This window comes from Pan paniscus, chromosome 4, assembly GCF_029289425.2.
Source record: "Pan paniscus chromosome 4, NHGRI_mPanPan1-v2.0_pri, whole genome shotgun sequence".
NCBI classification, from domain to species: domain Eukaryota; kingdom Metazoa; phylum Chordata; class Mammalia; order Primates; family Hominidae; genus Pan; species Pan paniscus.
In genome coordinates this window covers 48,290,236-48,313,053 of record NC_073253.2, presented here as the reverse complement: position 1 = coordinate 48,313,053, position 22,818 = coordinate 48,290,236, and the positions used below count along the sequence as shown (strand labels likewise).

Here is a 22,818-nt window from a genome sequence, read left to right as displayed (position 1 = left end):
GGCACATGAACGACACTGATAATTCCATACTAGTGAAATAATTCAAGGTTGCAGACCATTTCCTAAGCACAAAGTTACTGCATACAGCAGACACAAAATATTAATAAAACACACTAATGTATAGTATACCTCTGGTAATTATCTACTTAAACTTACAACTAAGTCCCTAACCACATTTAAACTACCTACCTGCTGCAAAGTCTTTTCACAGTGGAGGCAGGCTGCAGAAACCTCTGACAACAAAATAGTCATATCTTCTTGTTGCTGCCTGAGCCAAATCAATTTTTCACGAACATGAGCATCAACAACACTTAGAGCCATTTCTTCTTGACGACACAGAGTTTCATGTAGATCATAAAAATAAGCTCGAATACATGACCGGGCATTCTCTGCAGTCCCTGGTACCTAAGAAAATGAAAATAAATTTTAAGCAACTGTAATGTTAATAAAGATTTTACCTGTGAAATATTTAAAATTTCAGCCTAGGCAACATGGCAAAACTCTGTCTCCACAAAAAATGGAAAAAATTAGCCAGCCGTGGTGGCATGTGCCTGTAGTCCCAGCTACTCAGGAGGCTGAGGCGGGAGGATTGATTGAGCCCCAGAAGTCAAGGCTGCAGTGAGTGGTGATCACAACACTGCATGCCAGCCTGGGTGACGGAGCGAGACATTGTTTAAATACCATCTATATTAAATTCCAAAATATAAATCTCCATGCTAGATCTTTCCCCTAATGCACAGACATTGGAAATTCAACTGTTTATAAATGACATCTCAAGCAAAATGGAATGCCTAATCTCCAGTCTCCCCTATTCCCAAACCTAATTGCCTCTGTCTTGGTAAATGGCAACTCCATCCTTCAGGATGTTGAAGCAAAAACAACCGGAGTCATCATTATCACCTCTCTTTCATAGCCCACTAGTCCCTCAGCAAATTCTGCTGACTTCAAAATACACCCAAAATCTGATCATGCCTCATCACCTCTAAGTTACCTATCCAATCAATATTAACAATTAATCACTAAGACCTATCTATTCTACTTATTTAAAATCTCAAATCCATTGACTTGTGTCCACTCTCACTACCCTAGTGTATTATAGGCCATAAACATCTCTAGTATTTTAACTAGAAAACTTTAACAACATCCTAATAGGTCTGCCTGCTTCCAATTTTGTTGCTCCTCCAATTCATTTTCTACATTTAAAACAACCTTTCTTGAGGAAAATCTGATTATATCATTCTTATGTCAATTCTTCAATGGCTCATCACTGTCCTTAAACTAAGTTCTGAACTCTTTAACATGGCTGACAAGATCCTGCATGATTTGGCTTTGAACTCTCCATATCCTCTTTTCTTGTCATGTCCCATTCAATACTTAAAGCTCTAACTACAGTGAGCTTCTTCAAGTCTCTACAATATGTACAATCCTCACTTACAAACATTTTAACATATTGTTCCCTTCTTGGGACAACTCATTCCCCGTTCTGCTCTTTTCCCTGACTGAAATTCTTCAAATCTCAGTTTAAACACCATTTCTTCTATAAGGACTTCTTTGACCTCCATAAATCATTGTCCCTATTTTGTGATGCCAAAGCACCCTGTACTTCTCCTCCATAAAATAGTTACCATATTTCAAACTCTCTCTTTTCCATGATGAATGAGTTCCTGAAAGACAGAGACTTTTAAAAAACTTTCTAATGATTGGTGCAATACTGGCAAATTGTAATTGCCCATTAAATACTTAGTAGAAGGTGAAAATATGAAAAATAAAAAAGAATGAGAAAGTGAAGAAGAAAAAAAATCCATACATGTTCTGTGTGAGCCATTCCAATTCCATCTTCCACGATTTGTTCTCCTCCTTCAATGTGCTGCACAATTCCAACTAATTTTCTGGAATAATCTGAGATTTCCTCTGTGAAGGTCCGTATGCAGTGAGCCATATCTAAAATTGATGCTCGGATCTGATTAGCTTCTGGTTCCAATACTGAATGCTATAAAATGTACCATAATTAGAGAAAAGAACTCATAGTATTGACTAATAATATAAAAAACTATTTAAATCCCTATTAATACAAAAAAGCATCAGCCACAAGTGACTTTTATGACACAGAAAAATACTAATTTACTTTCACTCCTTTATAAGAAAACTGTACTGCAAAGAAGTAATTTAAAATTTGGAAGTCCATTTATTGCTAAACAAAAAGCCAAGAGACTATCTCTAAAATCATATCCTAAGTAAGAGCTAACAGACATAAATATTGTCAAAACAATCTGGTGCATTATGAAAACATGCAAGCAAACAGAATGTTTGTTTCCTGCTCGAAAGCTATTTTTTTGTGAAGAATCATGATGCCTCTTTGAAGTTTTTTTTTTTTATAACATTCAGAAATTAAATCTCTCATTTATTTTCATGCTACCAAACCCAATCACTCATCACTTAACTCTTCTTCAATCCCTACTTTCAGAATAAAGAACCAGGTCAGTGAAAACGAATACTGAGCTGGTAAAGTAGCTACAGTGATCCAACTGATTAATAATTAAATTCATACCTTGTGACCTTGGTGTTTTCCATATTCTTTGCAGACACAGCACATGAGTGGGCTAGTTTGACAACCTTCTTCCAAGCAAACAAACTCAATGGCATGCACCTGGTGCTGAGAGCACATGGTTTTCTCATGAGGTTTATCAGCTAGAGGAACTCGCCTGTGCTTTGCTAATGTCTTTGTAGAATGAGTAACTTGAGAACACTCAGAGCACAAATGAGTTGCACACACAGTGCAATATACAGAGGCAAGGTGAGCTTCATCTTCATCACAACGAATGATGCTCTGATAAACAAAAAATTAATGCCTTAAAATTGAACCCAATCAGTATAACATGACGAATTTTTAAATATAGAATCCCATAATCCTTTTTGCTTAACTGAACAATATTTACATATGAAAATATATTGGTCATTAAGAACAAAGGTCATTCAATACTCATCTGAGAAGCATTCATTTCTATGGGTAAGAAGCTATTTCCAAGATTAACTGGCCAATATATGTTATGAATTTGAAGCCAAAAATAGAACTATTCTCATAGATTCATATTCGGTGCAAAGATCTCTTCCACCAAATCCCCTCACTTTACACAAAAGAAACTAAACCATAGAGAAGTCAAAAGTCTTTCTGTAAAACTACAAAAATCTGATATTAAATACATCCCCATAGCTTTAAATATTAGTTGTCATGATGATGTATAGCAAGGACAGAAGCACAAATGCTATTTAGAAAATGTAGGAGTATGCATCAGAATTAGCTGTAAGCTTTTAAAAACATAGCTGTCTGGAAGAGAAATTCTTATTTCAACAGGTTGTGGATGAACCCTAGACTTGTATATATTTTTCTAATTATACGCCATGTTATTTTAATAGCTCCACAGGTGAGTCTATTGCACAATCACGGCAGAAAACCACTGATTTAAGCAAATAAAAAAAAAATAGGCCAGGCTCAGTGGCTAACATCTGTAATCCCAGCACTTTAAGAAGGCTGAGGCAGGTGATCACTTGAGGCCAGGAGTAAGAGACCAGCCTGGCCAACATGGGGAAAGTCCATCTCTACTAAACATCCAAAAATTAGTCAGGTGTGGTGGTGCATGCCTCTAATACCAGCTACTCCGGTAGCTGAGGCACGAGAATCACTTGAAGCCACGAAGTGGAGGCTGCAGGGAACTGAGATCACGCCACTGCACTCCAGCAAGGGTGACAGAGTAAGACTGTCTTAAAAAATAACAATAAACAAATAAATAAAACCTACATGTAAGCATGTAAATATTATTTCTAGTTTTCAGGAATTACAAAAAATAACTAATTATGAAATAATTACTTTTATTTCAAGTAGATAAAAAATTACATGTCAGATAATCAAGAATGTTTTGAACACTTTTACTCAATATTAAAAGGCCATAATTGGAAGGGGAGAAATTTAGTATAAATTTTTTCAAAAATAAAAATGTTTAAATACATCAATGGTGTCATTCTTTATCACATTAAATAAAAAATGAATCCAAAGTGGAAGAGTTTTGTTTGCAATTATGAGAAATGAACATATGTACCATAAAAATTCAGGTCTTCTGTTTCCCAGACCTGACAAATAAATAAATTATAAACTATAATGTCAACATTAGCTAACAGTAATGTCTTTTGAAATAATGATTAAAGATTTAGCACAGAAAGAACTGCATAACTTTTAGAAAACAGAGTGCTGCAGTTTGAAATTCATTTCACTGATTCACTTTAGTATAAAGAAATCATCATCTAATGAAAGAGAAGTGAAAGCAATCCGACATTTTTTTTCCTTCATACAAAATATGTGGTTTGCAAGTTGATCACCAAAATCATTAACTGATATTTACTCCAAATATATTTTTACCCATAACAGCCTACGAAAGCCATGTCCTATAGTACATATGTGCAGCTATGCAAATACATAAGTGCTAAAAATATACTTTTACATTATTAAAATCCAGTGTTCATGGATTCTGATATTTACTAGACATCTACCTGTATGGATAAAGACAGTACATCTATACAAAGTTTAACCTTTTCTTGAAGCTATAACAGTAACAATTCCCTCAGAAGTTACTGCTATCTTTAAGGCATTTTCCCCTCTGTATTAAATGGCCTCTTACATCGAGTTTTTCTTTCTCTCATTGAGTTTTACTGTTGACTACTTTTGCATCCTCTGCTCTACTGTTGCTTACGTATCTTTCTTACTATTCCATAATCTTCTTCCTCTTTTCACTTTATTCTTGGTAGAACTGAATTATGATAAGGAAAAAAAAGTTCACACATAAAGCATAGTTTAGGCATAGGATTTTCAAATAATTCTAGTTTTTTCTCTTGGGAATAGTGTTGGCCTTCAGAACTGTAATGTAATGAAAAGTTGTGTTTCTAGAAATTTACCTGCTGAAATAAATGAAGTAATATTGTGCTAATAATGGCATCTATTAAAAGAAAAATTCATGCTCGTAACAAATATTTCACCAAGTATGATCAATACCTCTCCAGATATCCCAATGGATTCTTCTGCAGCTCCATACTGACCAATAGGCCCATTCTGCAGTCGTTCCAAAAGCTCCAATAAAGCAAAATTTTTTTTCAATCCCCAGACACCTGAATCACCTAGAATAAATATAAAAACAAAAACTAAATCTAACAAAATGGACTATTAATCATTTTACCCATACCTCAAAAGTAATTTCTAATATAGTTCAGTAGTTAATGTCTAAATTTTTAAAATTCAAATTTTCCCCATTTTTAATACCAAAATAATTGCTTTGTTAATGCTCTCCTAAAAAACAGAAGAATCCTTCAGCCTTCCAAGTGGAAACACACTTTAAAATTTATTATTTTTTGGCCAGGTGCTTTGGCTCACGCCTGTAATCCCAGCAGTTTGGGAGGCTGAGGCGGACAGATCACTTAAGGCCAGGAGTTCAAGACCAGCCTGGTCAACATGGTGAAATCCCGTCTCTACTAAAAATACAAAAATTAGCCAGGTGTGGCGTCAGGCACCCATAATCCCAGCCACTCAGGAGGCTGAGGGACGAGAGTTGCTTGAACCCGGGAGGTGGAGGTTGCAGCGAGCCAAGATCACACCACTGCACTCCAATCTGGATGACAGAGCAAGACTCTATCTCAAAAAAAAAAAAAAAAAAAAATCTAAATACACATAAAAAAAATTATGGTGGTAAAGGCTGCACAACAATATGAATGTACTTAATGTCCCTAAATTTAGAAATGGTTAAAACGGCAAATTTTATGTTATACATATATTTTGCCACAGTTTAAAAAAATTATTTAAATCTCTTTTACTTTTTTTTTGAGACAGAGTCTTGCTATGTTGCCCGGGCTGGTGTGCAGTAGCGTGATCTCTGCTCATTGCAATCTCCACCTTCCGGGTTCAAGCGATCCTCGTGTCCCAGCCTCCCAAGTGGCTGGGACTACAGTTGTGTGCCACTACGCCCAGCTGATTTTTTTGTATATTTTGGTAGAGATGGGGTTTCACCATGCTGGTCAGGCTGGTCTCAAAACTCCTGGCCTAAAGTGATCTGACTGCCTCAGCCTCCCAAAGTGCTGGGATTACAGGTGTGAGCCACTGTGCCCAGCCTATTTCTCTATCATTTAATTTTACAAGTCCTATTTTGTCATTGACTTTTACTATACATGCTAAAACAAGCATTTTCAAATACTTTTTGCAGCAACCTACCTTAAGAAATACATATAACATTGTAACCCAGGACAACATACACACTCTTCCTGAACCTATGAATAAAAGTCAGATCCTTTAGCAGAAGGAATATTTGTTATGGTAAACTCCTATGCAACAAATAACATCTGATATAGCTGCCACCTAATACATATTCATTAAATGAATAAATATATAAAAGGTTGATGGAGTCATTGCCTGCAGGGCCCCCCTTCCTCCTGGCTCTTAAAAAAAAAAAAAAAAAAAAAGCCATTCTGTGTTGTGGTTCTCCCAAAAAAACTGGACTGAACATATCTATCCTCAGCCTTGCCCCTAGAAGGCTTTCTCCTTAATTTTTAACACATATTCTACAACAAGCTGAGTTCTATCTTTTTACATAAAGGTTAAGAAGTACACTAAGTGATCATTTAAAAATATAGTCTTGACAATTTTCTAAATATCCAGTCACTATATAATGAATATATACAAATAAACCTCTAGCATTATTACTAGGTAGTGCCTAATATTTATATCACTTAATTCTGTGTCAAAACAACTCTATAATCTCAATGGCTTAACACAACAAAGATTTATTTTTTGCTCATGCAACATCTCAGGGATTAGGGAAGACAAGAGAGACTCTGTTCCCCACTGACCACAAACAGGGACACAGGCTACCGAGCCTCCAACCATCTGGACCACCTCACTGTAGCAAGGAGAAGAATTTACTTTGAAAATCATAAACCTTCTCTTATTAACTTCTACCTGGATGCTAACACTTCACTTCTGCTTACATTTCACTGATCAATGAACATCACACAGTGATGCGTAAGAGGGCAAGGAAGTGTAATTTCACCATATGAGCAGAAGAAAATCAGGAATATTGCTGAATGGTATTAATAACTACTCATATTCTTCTTGGACTAGAGAGAAATTCTGATTCAGGATTCAGAGAAGTCAGAGAGGAGGATGGATGTATTCAGTCTAGTTCCCTGTCATAAATTTCTAGTTTTGTTAAACATTGAGGATAGTAACTCTTCACATTGTGGTATTAATGTAGAGAAGGTAAAGTGCTCTTCAAAAAGGTAGAAGAGCCAGGTGTGATGGCTCACGCCTGTAATCCCAGCACTTTGGGAGGCTGAGGTGGATCACTTGAGGTCAGGAGTTCGAGACCAGCCAGGCCAACATGGTGAAACCCCATCTCTACTAAAAATACACAAATTAGTCAGGCGTGGTGGCAGGTGCCTGTAATCCCAGCTACTCAGGAGGCTGAGGCAGGAGAATCGCTTGAACCCCAGAGGTGAAGGCTGCAGTGAGCTGAGATTGCGCCACAGCACTCCAGCCTGGGTGACGGAGTAACACTCTGCTTTAAAAAAAAAAAAAAAAAAAAAAGTAGAAGAAAGGTTCTATTCTCTATTTGAAAAACATTACTATTTCTTTAAGCATAGTTTTTTTGTTTGTTTGTCTGAGACCAAGTTTTGCTCTTGTTGCCCAGGCTGGAGGGCAATGGCGTGATCTAGGCTCACTGCAACCTCCATCTCCCAGGTTCAAGCGATTCTCCTGCCTCAGCCTCCCAAGTAGCTGGGATTACAGGCATCCACCACCATGCCTAGCTAATTTTTACATTTTTAGAAGAAAAGGGGTCTCACCATTTTGGCCAGGCTGGCCTTGAACTCCTGACTTCAGGTGATCCACCCACCTTAGCCTTGCAAAGTTCTGGATTACAGGTATGAGCCACCTCACCTGGCCTAAGTATAGTTTTATATAAAGAAATAGTACGATATATGCATATTTCACATAATAAAAGACCAAATAAAAGTACAGAGACTTTCCCAATCCCTATTATTTCTTGGCTACTGGTAAGTTAATGCTATCTATAATGTTATTATTGTCCTATATTAGTTGTCAGGCAAACAGACTATTTATATACATCAAAGATCACCAAAACCTTAAAAATCCTTTTCTTTCTCCAGAAAATATTTTAAAACCATGTTTCTTAGCATTTCAAAGTCTTCCAGCCTAAAATTATAGGTACTCTTGCTTCCTTTTTTGGTGGATAAATTATTTTGAATGTGTTCCACTTGAAAAATAGTATGAATATATTAAAACTGTCTTAGTGCAACTGACCTGGAAAATGGCAACCTTAAAGTCTTTTGGAGAAAACTCCCTTATCAAAAAGAGTAAACTTACAGAACTTATGTTTGTAAAATAACTGTTCAAATGTTAGTAAATGCTATTATTTCCAAATCTGGTATCTGAAAAATAACTTAGTTTGAAATACATAAAGAAAAGTTTTAAAAGTATACAGAAAACTGCAAAAAAATTCCACAAACCCTTCAAACTCATTTTAACAGAAAATAAAGAGTAATTATCACAAGCTACAAACACTTCTGTCCTTGATATTAGTAAATAAAAACATGGTGAGACTCAAATGACTTATCTGTATTTTCATTATTGGCTTATTTATTTGTAAAGAAAACATTGTTCTATTGGGTTTATGGCTTCAGGCAAATGATTCACTCTGTGATACACATTCTTATTTATTTGAATCAGGGTAGCACGTTTTTCTCAGGTGTCTTAAAGCTCTTTACAGATAAGTATTGAATATAAACATCTCAGAAGATAAAATAAAATTAGTAACTAAGAGTGAGATAGTTTATAGCTTGAAGATTATTGACCTTAATAGAAACTTAGGCTTTCTGAAACTTTCTGGGAATTTTATCATTCTAAAAATCAAGTGGAAGGACATTGTTTCCTATGACATTTGCATTACATGAACAATTTTCAATCTTAAATCCATACAAATACTTTTCCTACCTAGGTCTGTTACTTGTCGATCAAATGGGCAACGGATTGCTCTTCCATGAAGAGGTAGGCGAGTGAGACAGTCATGACAGACGGTATGGCCACAAAGCAAAAGACGGGGAACTTTGTCTCCTTGCAAAGAAAAGACGTCTTCACAAACTCCACACTCTAGCACCTAATATTTGAAAAGGAAGGATGTGCTCTTTAAACAATTTTAAAAGCATACATATTTTAGGTATATAAGAAAATTCACCTAATATATTGAATCAACATTGTTACTTTATTCCTCTATGAAAAAAAAACTATGTAGGTTGTAAAATCTTAAATCACTTCTAAGTCATTCCATTTGACTGACCCTGTCAAAATTATATCATAATGAAATATCTTTGAAATACTAAGTGTTGGGGCAAAGATGCTGTAAATTAACATCTTTGTTATCTTTTGAAAATTATGATTTCAGTCATTACATCTGAATCTGTACAAACAATATGTAATTCTACTGAAGGTGGGTTCTTAAGCAATTTCTCTGCAACTACCTAACCCATCATTAATTTCAACACAAATAAACTATCATTAATTTCAACAAAAATAATCTAAAATATGTGCTGAGATAACAATTACCCCTGCAAATGAAAAAGAACTTGTTAAGAAAAGACTACAAGTAACTTTCAAGTATCTTCTACTATCTAATGTACATTAAATAATACAAAGGCAAAAAAAGCAATCATCTTAAACTTAAATTTCAATTCCTGTTCTCTATCAATAAATATAGCTCTGAATTAGAAACTAGTTTGTCTTTCTAGCTCTAGTTACAGACACATGACTTGCACAAGGCTACACAGTCAGTCAAAAGAAGGGCTATTTATCAGCATATTCTGATTCTCAAGTCCATAAGTTTATGTTTTACAAATAGTCAACAAATTGTATTTATAGCAATAAAGCATTTTCAGCACTTATTTCTAAGTATATTTGTAGTGTTTCATACCTTGCATTAATTTTTTAAAAATACCCACACTATACTATTCAATCATACCTCAAACTCCTGTCATTCAAGACCTGCTACAATCTGGTCCCTGTCCTATTGCTTCACTGCCATACTCTTCTGACCCTATGCTCCAACTATATCCAACAGCTTATAGTTCTCAGAACATGAGAAACTGTTTCATGTCTCTTCATGCTAACACTGAGAAAAGGACTATACTTGTCCTTTGGGCCCCGATGTACTCTGTATAAGCGTCTACCGTAATACCCAAAACACTTTAATACCTTGGTCTTTTAGCCCGTCTTTCCCTGTTGGACCAAAGAACCCTCAGGAACTGGGTATTTTAAATACCAAGTACCTACTGCTTACATAAAGTCCAGTAAAATAATTTAAAAACAATTAAGCTCACCATCATCAAACACACAACACAAGGTAAAAAACAGAAAACCCAAGGCAGAAATCAGACTAAATCTACTATGATTTTAAACCTAACTCTACAATTAACTTGGACTTAGTGCTTGAGATGCAAATATCTTTCACCATACAGTGATAATTCATAATTGCTTTGCATCTTATCATGGTTCAAAAGAAATTTAAATTTAGTCCTTCAATGTAAATAAGGGTTTGGGAAGATAAAAATGAATAAAAGTAAGAAACATAACATTGTTCAGAGAAAAGAAGATGAAAATTCTTTACGTGAAAAGATGTTCAATCTAACTCATAATAAGAAAAATGCAAATTAAAGCTAGGCATGGTGGCTCATGCCTGTAATCCCAACACTTTGGGAGGCCGAGGCGAGTGGATCATCTGAGGTCAGGAGTTCGAGACCAGCCTGGACAACATGGTGAAATCCCATCTCTACTAAAAATACAGAAAAATTAGCCAGGCATAGTGGTGGGCGCCTGTAAGCCCAGTTTACTCAGGAGGCTGAGGCAGGATAATTGCTTGAGCCTGGGAGGCGCAGGTTGCAGTGAGCCAAGATCACGCCACCGCACTCCAGCCTAGGTGACAGAGTGACACTCGGTCTCAAAAAAATAAAGAAAGAAAAATGCAAATTAAAGCTACATCAAAATACTTTTTTCAGATTAGATCAAAAATGTTGGTAACATTTTGTTAGTGAAGGTGTGGGAAAGCAGACACTCTCATACATTACTAATTGCTATGAAATGTTTATTGAGCAATACAGCTTCTATGGAGGGCAACTTGTCAATACTTAACCAAATTTAAATAACTCAGTAATTCTAGTTGCAGGAATTTATCCTACAAGCATACTAGACACGTGTGACAAAATCTGTATGTTACTCCTTAAAGCATCATTTGCATTAGCAAAAAATTGGAAAGAAAGTAAATGTACATCAATATCAGCTTGGAAAATAAATTGTGGCACATTCATAATACTATAAAACTATATAGGATAGTGAGAAAGATGAAGTTTTTCATATATACACAGAATGATTTCATATGATTAAAACAAAAAGAAAAATAATAGAATATATTCATTTTTGCATAAAGGTGGGGAAAGAGCAAATTTTTTTTTATATTGTTGTATAAGCGTACTGTCTTCCTGGAAGGATACATAGGAAACCAGTAACATTGGAACACTGGTTCCCCATGAAAAAGGCAAACAACTGGGGAACAGCTATCCACGTATAATTCTGTCTATTATTCATATATACACATACTTCAATTTATCCTACATTTTTTAAAAAGGGGAAAGTTTCACGTTATCAAATTCATTTAGGCCAGGCACCGTGGCTCACACCTGTAATCACAGCACTTTGGGACACCAAGGCAAGAGGACTGCTTGAGGCCAGGAGTTCAAGACCAGCCTGGGCAACACAGCGAGACCCTGTCTCTACAAAAAAAATCAAAAACTGAGGTGGGAGGATCATTTGAGCCCAGGAGGTCGAGGTTGCTATGAACCATGATCGTGCCATTGCACTCCCACCTGGGTGACAGAGAACCTGCCTCAAAAAAAAAAATTCAATTAAATACAGAAAAAATATTCATAGGCTGGGTGCGGTGGCTCACGCCTGTAATCTCAGCACTTTGGGAGGCCAAGGCGGGCAGATCACGAGGTCAGGAGATCGAGACCATCCTGGCTAACATGGTGAAATCCCATCTCTACCAAAAATACAAAAAATTAGCCAGGCGTGGTGGCGGGCACCTGTAGTCCCAGCTACTCGGGAGGCTGAGGCAGGAGAATGGTATGAACCTAAGAGGCGGAGCTTGCAGTGAGCCAAGATTGTGCCACTGCCCTCCAGCCTGGGCGACAGAGTGAGGCTCTGTCTCAAAAATTCACAATAGAATTTGATATAAAATAAATGCAACATTTTATAAATGCTGTATTATGATACTCTAATAAATTAAATTTGTTTATGACAATAAACTCCAAAGAACCATATTAAAATTGTTTAGTTCATTTCAATCCTGTATCTCTGATCCCATCACTATACAAGATTTAAAAGAACTTCCTTATGCTGTTAATGTATTTTTCAAAAAGCACTAATAAAATTCCATTGATTAGCAAACCAAACACAGGTCCAAAAATAAAGTTACTAGACTATTTTGCATCAACTCGGTAAATAATACAGCAAGAAAATATTTCCTCAGTATCTATAAATAGGAATTGTGGTGAACAGCAAAAAACCCTAGATAGGAAAAAGCTCTTAATTTTACACTTCAAAAAATGCCAAAAAAGCTTCAAACTTATTACTTGTAAATCAAACTGTAATCAATCAGATTATATTTTATTTTATATTGTTATTTATTATTATTATTTTTTTTTTTGAGAAAGGGTCTCACTCTGTCAGCCAGGCTGGAGTGTAGTGGCCTGAGCATGGTTCACTGCAGCCTTGACCTCCCAAGCTCAGACAATCCTCCTGCCTCAGACTCCCAAGTAGCTGGTACTACAGGCATGTGCCACTACGCCTGGCTAATTTTTTTTTATTATTATTTGTAGAGATAGGATCTCACCATGTTGCCCAGGCTGGTCTCAAACTCTGGGGCTCAAGCAATCCTCCCACCTCAGCCTCCCAAAGTGCTGAGATTAAAGGTGTGAAACTTTCTGTGATACATTTTTAAATGTCAGTTATTTCACAATATCAGATTTTTTATCTTTTATTTTTCAGATGGAGTCTCACTCTGTCACCCAGGCTGGAATGCAGTGGCACAAACCCAGCTCACTGCAACCTCCGCCTCCTGGGTTCAAGTGATTCTCCTGCCTCAGCCTCCTGAGTAACTGGGATTAACAGGCCCACACCACAATGCCTGGCTACGTTTTGTACTATTAGTAGAGACGGGGTTTCGCCATGTTGGCCAGGCTAGTCTCAAACTCCTGACCTCAAGTGATCCGCCCACTTTGGCCTCCCAAAGTGCTTCCCAGGCACTTTGTGCTTTACAGGCGTGTGCCACCGCGCCTAGCCACAATATCAGATTTTTATGTTACTGTTTTCTCTAATGATAAAAGCCATGTCATTATCAACTTGTTCACAAGCAAAAGGCCATTTTACACAGTATTAGCATTATATACTTCAACTTTTACCTTCCAATAAATACTTGTTGCTTTCATCTATAGAAATGACAGTGAGTTTTTTTAGTTTATGCTACTATACCTACTACAAATTATGGCATGAAGATTTTGTCAGAAAGGACTATTTCATTGCACAGTTCAGGAATATTTTACGTGTTAAGATGAAAATGAACAAGGTGAGCCTCCAATGTATCAAATTCTGTGCTGTAAGAAACTGGAGTTACATCAGGCTTTGGTACACTTTTGAGACTGTAAGGCAAACAGGGTAACAAAAAAATAGATACTGCAATGATATCCATTCCAATTATGAAATAAAACTTAAACTTCAAGTTAATTCACAAAGTGCTCTTCTTAGCAAAAGCACAATTCAATAAATAAAATCTCAATCACACAACATGCCTAATAATGAGGGCTCCTTTGCATATCAGATATGCCGTGTACCTGTAGAATAACTTCATTAGTACCTAAAGGTCATCTGAATCAACAACCACCAATATCCACTGATACTAAATTGTGGGAAGAAATGTCTCATTTGCTGTCATATAAAACCAACATTACCTGAATAATCATAGGTGTCTACTTTTCAAGATGTGAAAAAAACTTCATATATTACCTTGATCAGTAATTCATAACCCTGGTTGCACATTAAAATAACTTCTGGTAATTCCTAAAATATACTGATGTCAACCTCATCAGAACTGGAGGAGGAGTGCATCAGTAGTGTACTAAAACTCCTCAGTGATCCTAATTAATGTAGCCAGGAATGAGAATTATCAATCTCTTAGATTAGAGATGCTCCTGAAGGTTACTCTATAAACCAATGAGATCAGTTCTCCCCTCCAGATCTTTCCGTGCACAACAGTGGAAGGGAAAAATGAGTGCCACATATTTCAAATGATTTTTTAGCAAATTGATTCTGGAGCATGTATACATGGTAGAATCTCAAACTTCAAGCATAAGAAAATTCATAAACTCTATCGTTAATGCCCAGCTATGACGATGTTGCAGACTTGTGCAAAGAGTTAATAGACTGTACTACCAACAGGGGAGAGGGCAGCTCAGCCAATAACAGATGTCTGATTACAGACGCAGTACAAGAGCGAAAAGTACAGACTTTAAAGCCGGTCAACCCGGGGCTCTGCCACACACTGTTTACCTAAACCTGGGTTTCCTCCCTGTAAAATGGGAATTAACATCTACTTCATAAGTAGATATTAACGAGCTAAAACATCTAACTTAGTACGTAGTTACGATGATGATGACTCAATTTATAATACTAAGCTAATTAATGTCTGTTGAGTTTAACTAAAAGCAGAGGACCTGGAGAAAAGACCGGTCTAGGTCACTGCCACTGGCCCGCAAGCTCCTTTTCACAAATGTCCCGATGATGACATGTCATGAGCAGAAGACCAGGCAATTTCAGGCCATAGGAGAGAAAGGATGCAGAGGAGAGGACGAGACTTGTAATGCCAAAAGGGGCCCAGAGGCCGCGCATCCCACCTATCGAAGCCTGGGCCGCGGCGATGCCGCCAGGTCTCCAGGATGAACCGAAGGGAGGCCGATGGTGGAGAATAGAGCACGCAAGGTCCCTCACCTTCACTACAGCTGTCCCTCGGCTGCCCTGCCGGCCACTGTCTACTCCCGCTCCAAGCTTGTTTACAACCAGGGTAGCCATCCTCGCAGGGGTAGCGCCACAGAAAAAGCCTTCAGAGTCCTCAACTGAGAGGCGGGGTTGAGCCACCTACCCAGAGGCCTCTGCGCACGCCACCGGCGCACAGGCGCAGTAGGACACTGGGCGCCGCTTAGCCGACTCTTACTCCTCCTCCCCGCAGTCGTCGGGTGGTTAGTTGCACAGCCTCGCGCATGGGCACTTTTGTTATTTTTCATTATGTAGTCTGCAGCTGCTGGAGGAAAGACAAGAAAAAAAAAGAAGGGATAAAACAATTAAAGTTTTGGGGTGAAACTCCAGATCCTTTAATGATTTTTCCTCTCGAATCGCAAACCAGCCAGGGCGTAAACTGAGGGCGGTGAGGGGGTACGGGCATCTCCCTGCATGCAACGCGGTTTTTGTATAAACTACAAATCCCAGCATGCCACACTCTCTCTCTCTTTTTTTTTTTTTTTTTTTAAAACTCGGGCAACGTTGGCCTTTGGGAGGCCGCGTATTGTTACCTAGGGGTGGTTTCTTTTCCTGCAGTCGCGATGTGTGATTGCAGATGGAAAACAAAGTATTTTATGCCTACGTTTCTAAGATAGAAGAAATGGACTTGTTGAAAAGAAGCCAGTTTGTAAAGGACACAGTAGGAGAATTTAAGGTACCACCACCAGAGAGAGGTTGAGAGTGCGTTTGACTTTTGGTTTTGCCAAACGCGAGGTTTTCCGTTTCCTTCCGGGGCAAGTTGAACCTGTCCAGCCCCCGTAGGCTGTGGGTCAAAAGTGCCGGTCAAAATGGAAGTGAATCCCCCTAAACAGGAGCACCTGCTGGCGCTAAAAGGTAAACTTTTGCGAACCTGATTCCCCCTTTTCTGTTTCCTTGCATTCCCTACTTATCGAAGCCTTTGCCATGTAGGCCTCATCCTTCTTAAACACTCAGTGCTCGCCCTCCTGCTCTGTCCTTTGCCGCCAAGCGGGAGGAAGCGATTTCTCCTGGATGCTTTTTAGGTTTATGGGCCCCTTTCTAGAATGAAATAGATACCTGGTAAATCATTCTTTCTGATCTGTGCTGCTTCAGTCACGAGATTTTAGCCGCAGAAGCTGACGTCCCGCTCCTACCGTGGAGATCTCTGTGAATTACAGCGGGCATCCAAAGTGCTTTTTCCTTCTGTCTCTTGTTTCTTCCTGTGGCACTGACGAAGTTAATCAGGCTTCAGCTTCCCCTGTAAAATTAGTATTGCATGACAGTAGTGCAGAGAATTTAGCAATACATAGTAATACAACATATAACTTAGATTTATTCAAAACAAACTGCAGTTTACTTCAAATCACTGCGTATGTGAGAAATATGTCCGAGATCTAATGTCAACTCTCATTTTTTGTACACAGCCATTTTGAGTAAGTTTGGTGATTTAATTAGATCATTATTTAGGAAAAAACAGCAGCACTTTTTTTTTTAGGACAATTTTTTTAATGCCTATTTTCTGGAAACCTTTTATTTGAAATCTTTTCAGCTTTATTTTATTTGTTTTTTACTACAACAAATGCGCTTTTTGTTTCTTGGATGCCTTAATATATGGTTAACAATGACTTCTTGAATGAGCTGAGGAAATGCTCAATAAACATTCGGGTTCAATTGAATTGCGCTTACTTTACTTATGGCATCCATTTTGAGGAACGCCTTATCCTTCCCATTATGATGTAGTCATCAGACTTTCTAGAAGCTCATCAGTCTCATATAATGATGCCTGTGTTAGCGAGATTGTCTCTTAATGTGGAACTTTGTAATGTTTAGTGATACAGTGATGGGACCTGTAAGCTTAACCTGAGCAAATGATCTAGACTAAAATGGAGATTAAAATGGATTGTTACTCGTGGAGAAGAGGGAAAAGAAGAAAAGCAACTAATTGTCATGTTCTTTATCTCACAATCTCACTTCAAGTATGTGGAGTAAATATTAATTCTCAGAGTTTAAGTAACTTTTCCAAGATCACATAGCTAGTGATTGAGGCAGTGTTTCAACGCAAGGCCTGCCTCTCTTTCCAAGAGTCCGTGTTGCCTCCTAAAGAATGAAGCAGCATTCTCAGAGATAATTCCTCTACCAGCTACTCCGATGGGAATTTGGAACAGTTCTATTAGCTGCTACGTGTGATTTATACAAATTAGAAGCTATTAAAAACAGTTAAATTCCAGCCGCGCGTGGTGGCTCACCCCTGTAATCCCAGCACTTTGGGAGGCCAAGGCAGGTGATCACGAGGTCAAGAGATCAAGACCATCCTGGCTAACATAGTGAAACCCCGTCTCTATAAAAATACAAAAAGTTAGCCAGGCGTGGTGGCGGGCGCCGGTAGTCCCAGTTACTAAGGGGGCTGAGGCAGGAGAATGGCGTGAACCCGGGAGGCGGAGCTTGCAGTGATCCGAGATCACGCCACTGCACGCCACCCTAGGCAACAGAACGAGACTCCGTCTCAAAAAACAAACAAACAAAAAGTTAAATTCCAGTGATACAGAGACTGCCACTGGGAATTTTTAGTTTTCTGTTATTCTTTTTTTTCCAAAACCAAGGATACCTAAGAAAGAATATTTAAGCAGCCTAAGCCAGGCGTGGTGGCTCACGCCTGTAATAGCACTTTGGGAGGCCGAGGCTGGCAGATCACTTTAGATCAGGAGTTGACACCAGCCTGGCCAACATGGCGAAAACCCGTCTATACCAAAAATACAAAAATTAGCCAGGTGTGGTGGTGTAATCCCAGCTACTCGGGAGACTGAGGCAGGAGAACCGCTTGAACCTGGGAGGCAGAGGCTGCAGTGAGCTGAGATTGCGCCACTGCACTCCAGCCTGGGTGACAGAGTGAGACCCTGTCTCAAAAAAAAAAAAAAAGAACAATAAGCAGCCTAAACGGACAAGTGCTTCAAAATTGACTGATAGTTTCAACTTTATTAAACCTCTTTGGTACCATCTTATAGTTAACCCATTGTTCTAGTTAATCAACAATTTTCACACATTTCAATGTGCTGATGCTGAATGCCAAATGTATTAATTTAAGTGGTCATTTAAGTTCACTTTATCTTTTAATATGTAAAATGTTAAAGATAATATCTTGTTATTCTTGGTTGGGTGAGGTGGCTGATCACTTGAGATCAGCAGTTCGAGACCAGCCTAGCCAACATTATGAAACCCCGTCTCTACTGAAAATACAAAAATTAGCCAGGCGTGATGGTGTGCACCAGTGGTCCCAGCTACTCAGGAGGCTGAGGCACAAGAATCACTTGACCCTGGGAGGCGAAGGTTGCTGTAAGCCAAGATTGTGCCACTGCACTCTAACCTGGGCAACAAAGACTCTGTCTCAAAAAAAAAAAAAAAAAAAAAAGTCGTCCCTTGAGTATAACACTGATTGACTTTAGACAACAAGAGAATTTCTCAGTGCCATATTTTACAATGTGAAAGTATAAGGAACAGGGAAGAAAAACATTAGTGCATCATTAGTTCTTGAAAGAATATATGATAACATTTAGATCCATATTTAAAATTATGGATGTTAAAGATCACAATTATTTATGAATTTGAGAGTTGTCAGATCTGTTAGTGGGCAGTATCAGTAGGTAAAAATAATCATGAAATTATTTCTTCTAACTCTTGAGAATCAGACAGTGATTCTATTGTGACATGATGACAAGAATCCATACTCATGGTTATCCTAGCAGTGGGAGAACCCTCATCAAGTAATTCTCTAATGATTTTTGGGGAGAAGGGATTCAACTTATTTTTTTCTGCTGTTGTTAGGATGTGAAAAAGCCTGTTTTATGGCTCTTACAGCTTTGGGCCTGATTAGCAAGCCTAACTTGCAGATATTGGAAGGCTCCATTCTTGAGCCTATGCACCATATGCTGGAATTTATTATCAGTGACTTAATTTGGGGCAACTTGAGGACTTCTGTGCTCTAAGAGAAAAAAACAGGAGTCTAGACTTCTTGTTCTCTTCCAAACTGGAATTCAAAAGCCATGGTATTAGGGTCTCCATACTGTTTAATCGCCTGGATTATGAGGAGAAGACAGTGTCACAAAACTGGTTCTTGGCCTGGTTATACCATATTAGCAAAGTTAAACCATATTAATGGTTTTAGTTTTTACTACAGAGAATGACGTGAAATCATCAAATATTCTATCTATATATTTGTTTGGTGGAATCCATATAATTTTTTTTTTTTTTTTGAGACGGAGTCTTGCCCTGTCACCCAGGCTGGAGTGCAATGGGAGTACGATGGCGCGATCTCAGTTCACTGCAAACCTCAACCTCCCGGGTTCAAGCGATTCTCCTCCCTCAGCCTCCTGAGTAGCTGGGATTACAGGCACACGCCACCACAGCCGGCTATTTTTTGTATCTTTAGTAGAGACGGAGTTTCACCATGTTGGCCAGGCTGGTCTCGAGCTCCTGACCTCGTGATCTGCCCGCCTTGGCCCCCATAAAGTTCTGGGATTACAGGCATGAGCCACCGCACCTGGCAAATCTACATAATTTTAAGTATAAAATGATTAATTTTCTTCCAGACAGATTAGAATTTTTTTTTTTTTTAATGAGATGAAGTCTTGCTCTGTCGCCCAGGCTGAGTGGCATGATCTTGGCTCACTGCAACCTCTGGCTCCCAGGTTCAAGCTATTCTCCTGCCTCAGCTTCCCTAGTAGCTGGGACTACAGGCATGCGCCACCACACCCAGCTAATTTTTTTTTGTATTTTGAGTAGAGACGGGTTTTCACCATGTTGGATTAGAATTTACAGTGATTTCATTGTCCTCAATTTAGTTGCCTCAAATTTTTAAATATTACATTTTTTGTTAATTCATATGAAAACAATATTTTAAGAATCATTCATTTACTCTTTGTTTCCGCTAAAGTTTTAAGACTATTATTACTTAATATATTAATATCGATACTTCCAAGTCCTTTATATCTATTGAGTTAAACATGTTGACTACTAGCATTTTTAGGCAGGAAGTGATTTTATAGGGCATCTAGTTCAGATCCCTTATTTTGGTAAGAGAAAGAATTTTCAGGTTTGTAGATTACATTCACATTTACCAATAGCACTTTGGTAAAATACCACATTGGGATTGGTTTTTGGTTTTTGTTTTTCCTTTTCTCCCTGCCTGTTGGTAGGCAGGGTATCCCTACCATATCTTATTCTTTGCAATACTTCTACTTTAGGTCCTGTTTCCCTCTGATTTGGCAAGAGAGACAATCTTGCAATAATAAATTAACATTCTAGCTCTGAGGAGTTCAACTAAGAAATTTTCTCATCACTAAGAGTAACTGGATTACTGCAGAATGACTACAGAAGTAATATTACATTATCGACCATATGAGAGTGATCCCACACAACTGCCAAAAATTGCAGAAAAAGCAATTCAAGACTTTCCTACTCGTCCGCTATCAAGATTTATACCTTGGTTTCCATATGATGGGTCCAAGCTTCCACTCAGACCTAAAAGATCACCACCTGTGATTTCTGAAGAGGCAGCTGAAGATGTGAAACAGTACTTAACCATTTCAGAACATGATGCTAAGTCATACAGTTATGATTGCACAGTAGATCTACTGGAGTTTCAACCTAGCTTGAAAAAGCAGCATTTAACCTGGTCACACACACTGAAGGAACAGACTAATTCTGGAAATCTGGGTAAACAATCAGAAAAGGGAAAACAGCACAAGAGGAGATCTTGGAGTATTTCCCTTCCCAGCAATAATTGTACTAAAAACGTTTCTCCTTTGTCTAAAAAATTGCAAGATAGTTTAAAGGCACTAAATTTACACTCACTTTATAGAGCAAGATGGACAATAGAACACACTATTTGTAACAGCCAAACTCTGGAAGACATTTGGACAAAACTCAATCAAATTATTAGGCACAATGAACTTCCATCTTGTAATGCTACAATTCAGAGGCATTTAGGCCAAATATGGGTGTTCTGTGATATTATGTATTGTGAATATGTGGGAAGTCTTCTTAAAGGAAGATTAGCTCTTACTGGAAAAATTAATTTATTTGTGCATAAATATGGTGTTATTTTTAGTATGTAATGAATTCCACTGATTGTCAAAAAGAATATTCTGAATGAAATGAATATGGATTGAAATAGATAAAATAATTTTTACAGGTTTTAAAATTTTTAATGACTTTTTAGAATTCCTAGGCTTGTCAATTAAGTCAAGAAATTGCTGAGTTCTACTTATTGGCAGCCTTCTTTTAAATGTGATAAATTATTGTTTACACTGAATTTGAAGGTAAAAATGTTCTGTTCCTTTTGTTACAAACTGTGATTGAATTAGTCATGAATTAAGTTGTATAGTTTGGATTTTGGTTAATCTCTAAAATCTAATTTTACTGTATTTTTTTCCTTACCTCAAGTGTAATTTTTTAAAAAATAAAACTCGAAACAATTCTCTTTGGAGTGCTATTTATGTGGCATGAATGTAGTTCAAAGTGGGAGACTAGTCTAGATTTATAATGATGTTTCCAAAGATATGTAATAACAATTGATAGGCTGTTTTCAAACAACGATACAAAATGTATACTTTGCCTAAAACGATAATGTATCCTGTTTTGAAGGAAAGTATCAAATGTTGAATGATTGTTTATTTCTTCTAATACAGATAATTCAGTATTAATGATAGTTAGTGCTAATTATTACTTGGCTGATGATTGGAGTCATTGTAGGTTCCCCATAAGCATAATCTTGTAATTGGTTTTACACATCACCTCATAAAAATGCTCAAAGAGATTAAAACAGTAAAAGTTTTGTAGAAGCATGTATGTTTGTTTAACATATTTAAATGCCTACTTTGCACTAGGTGCTAGGATATACTAGGGAAGGAGACAGACATGGACCTTGCCCTCACACAGCTTACATGTCATTACTACTATTAAACACACCAGCTCCCTAAGAAAAATAAGACTGCACTTAACTAGGAATATAGACATGTTTACCTTGAAGCTCAGTGCCTGTCATGGTAGGAGCATGATAATGCATGGTAAACATTCCCTTCAGAGGGATTCTTCATAGCCTGAGATGGCTGAGGTTGCTTAAAATGGAAGCCCACTAACTTTTTTCTTTCTAACTTTTATTTTAGGTTCAAGGGGTACATGTGCAGATTTGTGATATGGGTAAATTGTGTGCCACAGGGGTTTGGTGTACAAATAGTTTTGTCACCCATGTAATCAGGATAATACCCAATAGGTAGTTTTTTAGTCCTCACCCCATGCCACCTTCTACCCTCAAATAGGCCTCAGTGTCTATTGTTCTGTTTTTTGTGTCCATGTATACTCATTGTTTATCTCTCACTTATGAGAATATGTGGTATTTGATTTTCTGTTCCTGCATAAATTGGCTTAGGATAATGGCCTCCAGTTGCATCTACGTTGCTGCAAAGGCCATAATCTGAAAATATGAAGAAAAAAGTTGCTTTTAATACCAAGTTGGGATCACTTTATTTTTAAAGGAGGATCATTTTTTACCCACCATCTCATTCCCTGCTAAACCACAGGAATCATGAAAAACTAAGCTTTATAGGACTTTTCTTTATAATAGAAATTGGAACCTATAATAAGCAAATATGTTAGCTACA

General features: G+C 37.6%; 3 protein-coding genes across 11 annotated transcripts in view; 2 read left to right on the top strand and 1 right to left on the bottom strand.

Moving 5' to 3' along the window:
- Nucleotides 1–15,270, bottom strand: part of TRIM23 (tripartite motif containing 23) — a 34,651-nt gene extending 19,381 nt beyond the window's left edge. For all 3 annotated transcript variants that reach the window (XM_034960027.3, XM_003827435.5, XM_008952778.3), the window contains exons 1-6: nucleotides 15,140–15,270; nucleotides 9,044–9,206; nucleotides 5,042–5,163; nucleotides 2,549–2,827; nucleotides 1,808–1,990; nucleotides 190–405 (exon numbers count right to left, since the gene is read on the bottom strand). In XM_034960027.3, coding sequence (XP_034815918.1) covers nucleotides 190–405; nucleotides 1,808–1,990; nucleotides 2,549–2,827; nucleotides 5,042–5,163; nucleotides 9,044–9,206; nucleotides 15,140–15,220 — 1,044 coding nt within the window. In that variant the 5' untranslated portion in view covers nucleotides 15,221–15,270. The remainder of the gene's footprint in view (nucleotides 1–189; nucleotides 406–1,807; nucleotides 1,991–2,548; nucleotides 2,828–5,041; nucleotides 5,164–9,043; nucleotides 9,207–15,139) is intronic.
- A 628-nt stretch (nucleotides 15,271–15,898) lies between these two features.
- The window catches only part of TRAPPC13 (trafficking protein particle complex subunit 13), a 39,825-nt gene continuing 32,905 nt past the window's right edge, over nucleotides 15,899–22,818 (top strand). For all 7 annotated transcript variants that reach the window (XM_055112345.1, XM_034960029.2, XM_034960028.2 and 4 more), the window contains exon 1: nucleotides 15,899–16,039. In XM_055112345.1, coding sequence (XP_054968320.1) covers nucleotides 15,994–16,039 — 46 coding nt within the window. In that variant the 5' untranslated portion in view covers nucleotides 15,899–15,993. The remainder of the gene's footprint in view (nucleotides 16,040–22,818) is intronic.
- SHLD3 (shieldin complex subunit 3) lies at nucleotides 15,918–21,635 on the top strand. Its single transcript, XM_034960032.2, has 2 exons — nucleotides 15,918–16,039; nucleotides 20,401–21,635. Exon 2 carries the CDS (start codon nucleotides 20,521–20,523, stop codon nucleotides 21,271–21,273), a length of 753 nt encoding a protein of 250 aa, XP_034815923.1. The 5' UTR covers nucleotides 15,918–16,039; nucleotides 20,401–20,520; the 3' UTR covers nucleotides 21,274–21,635.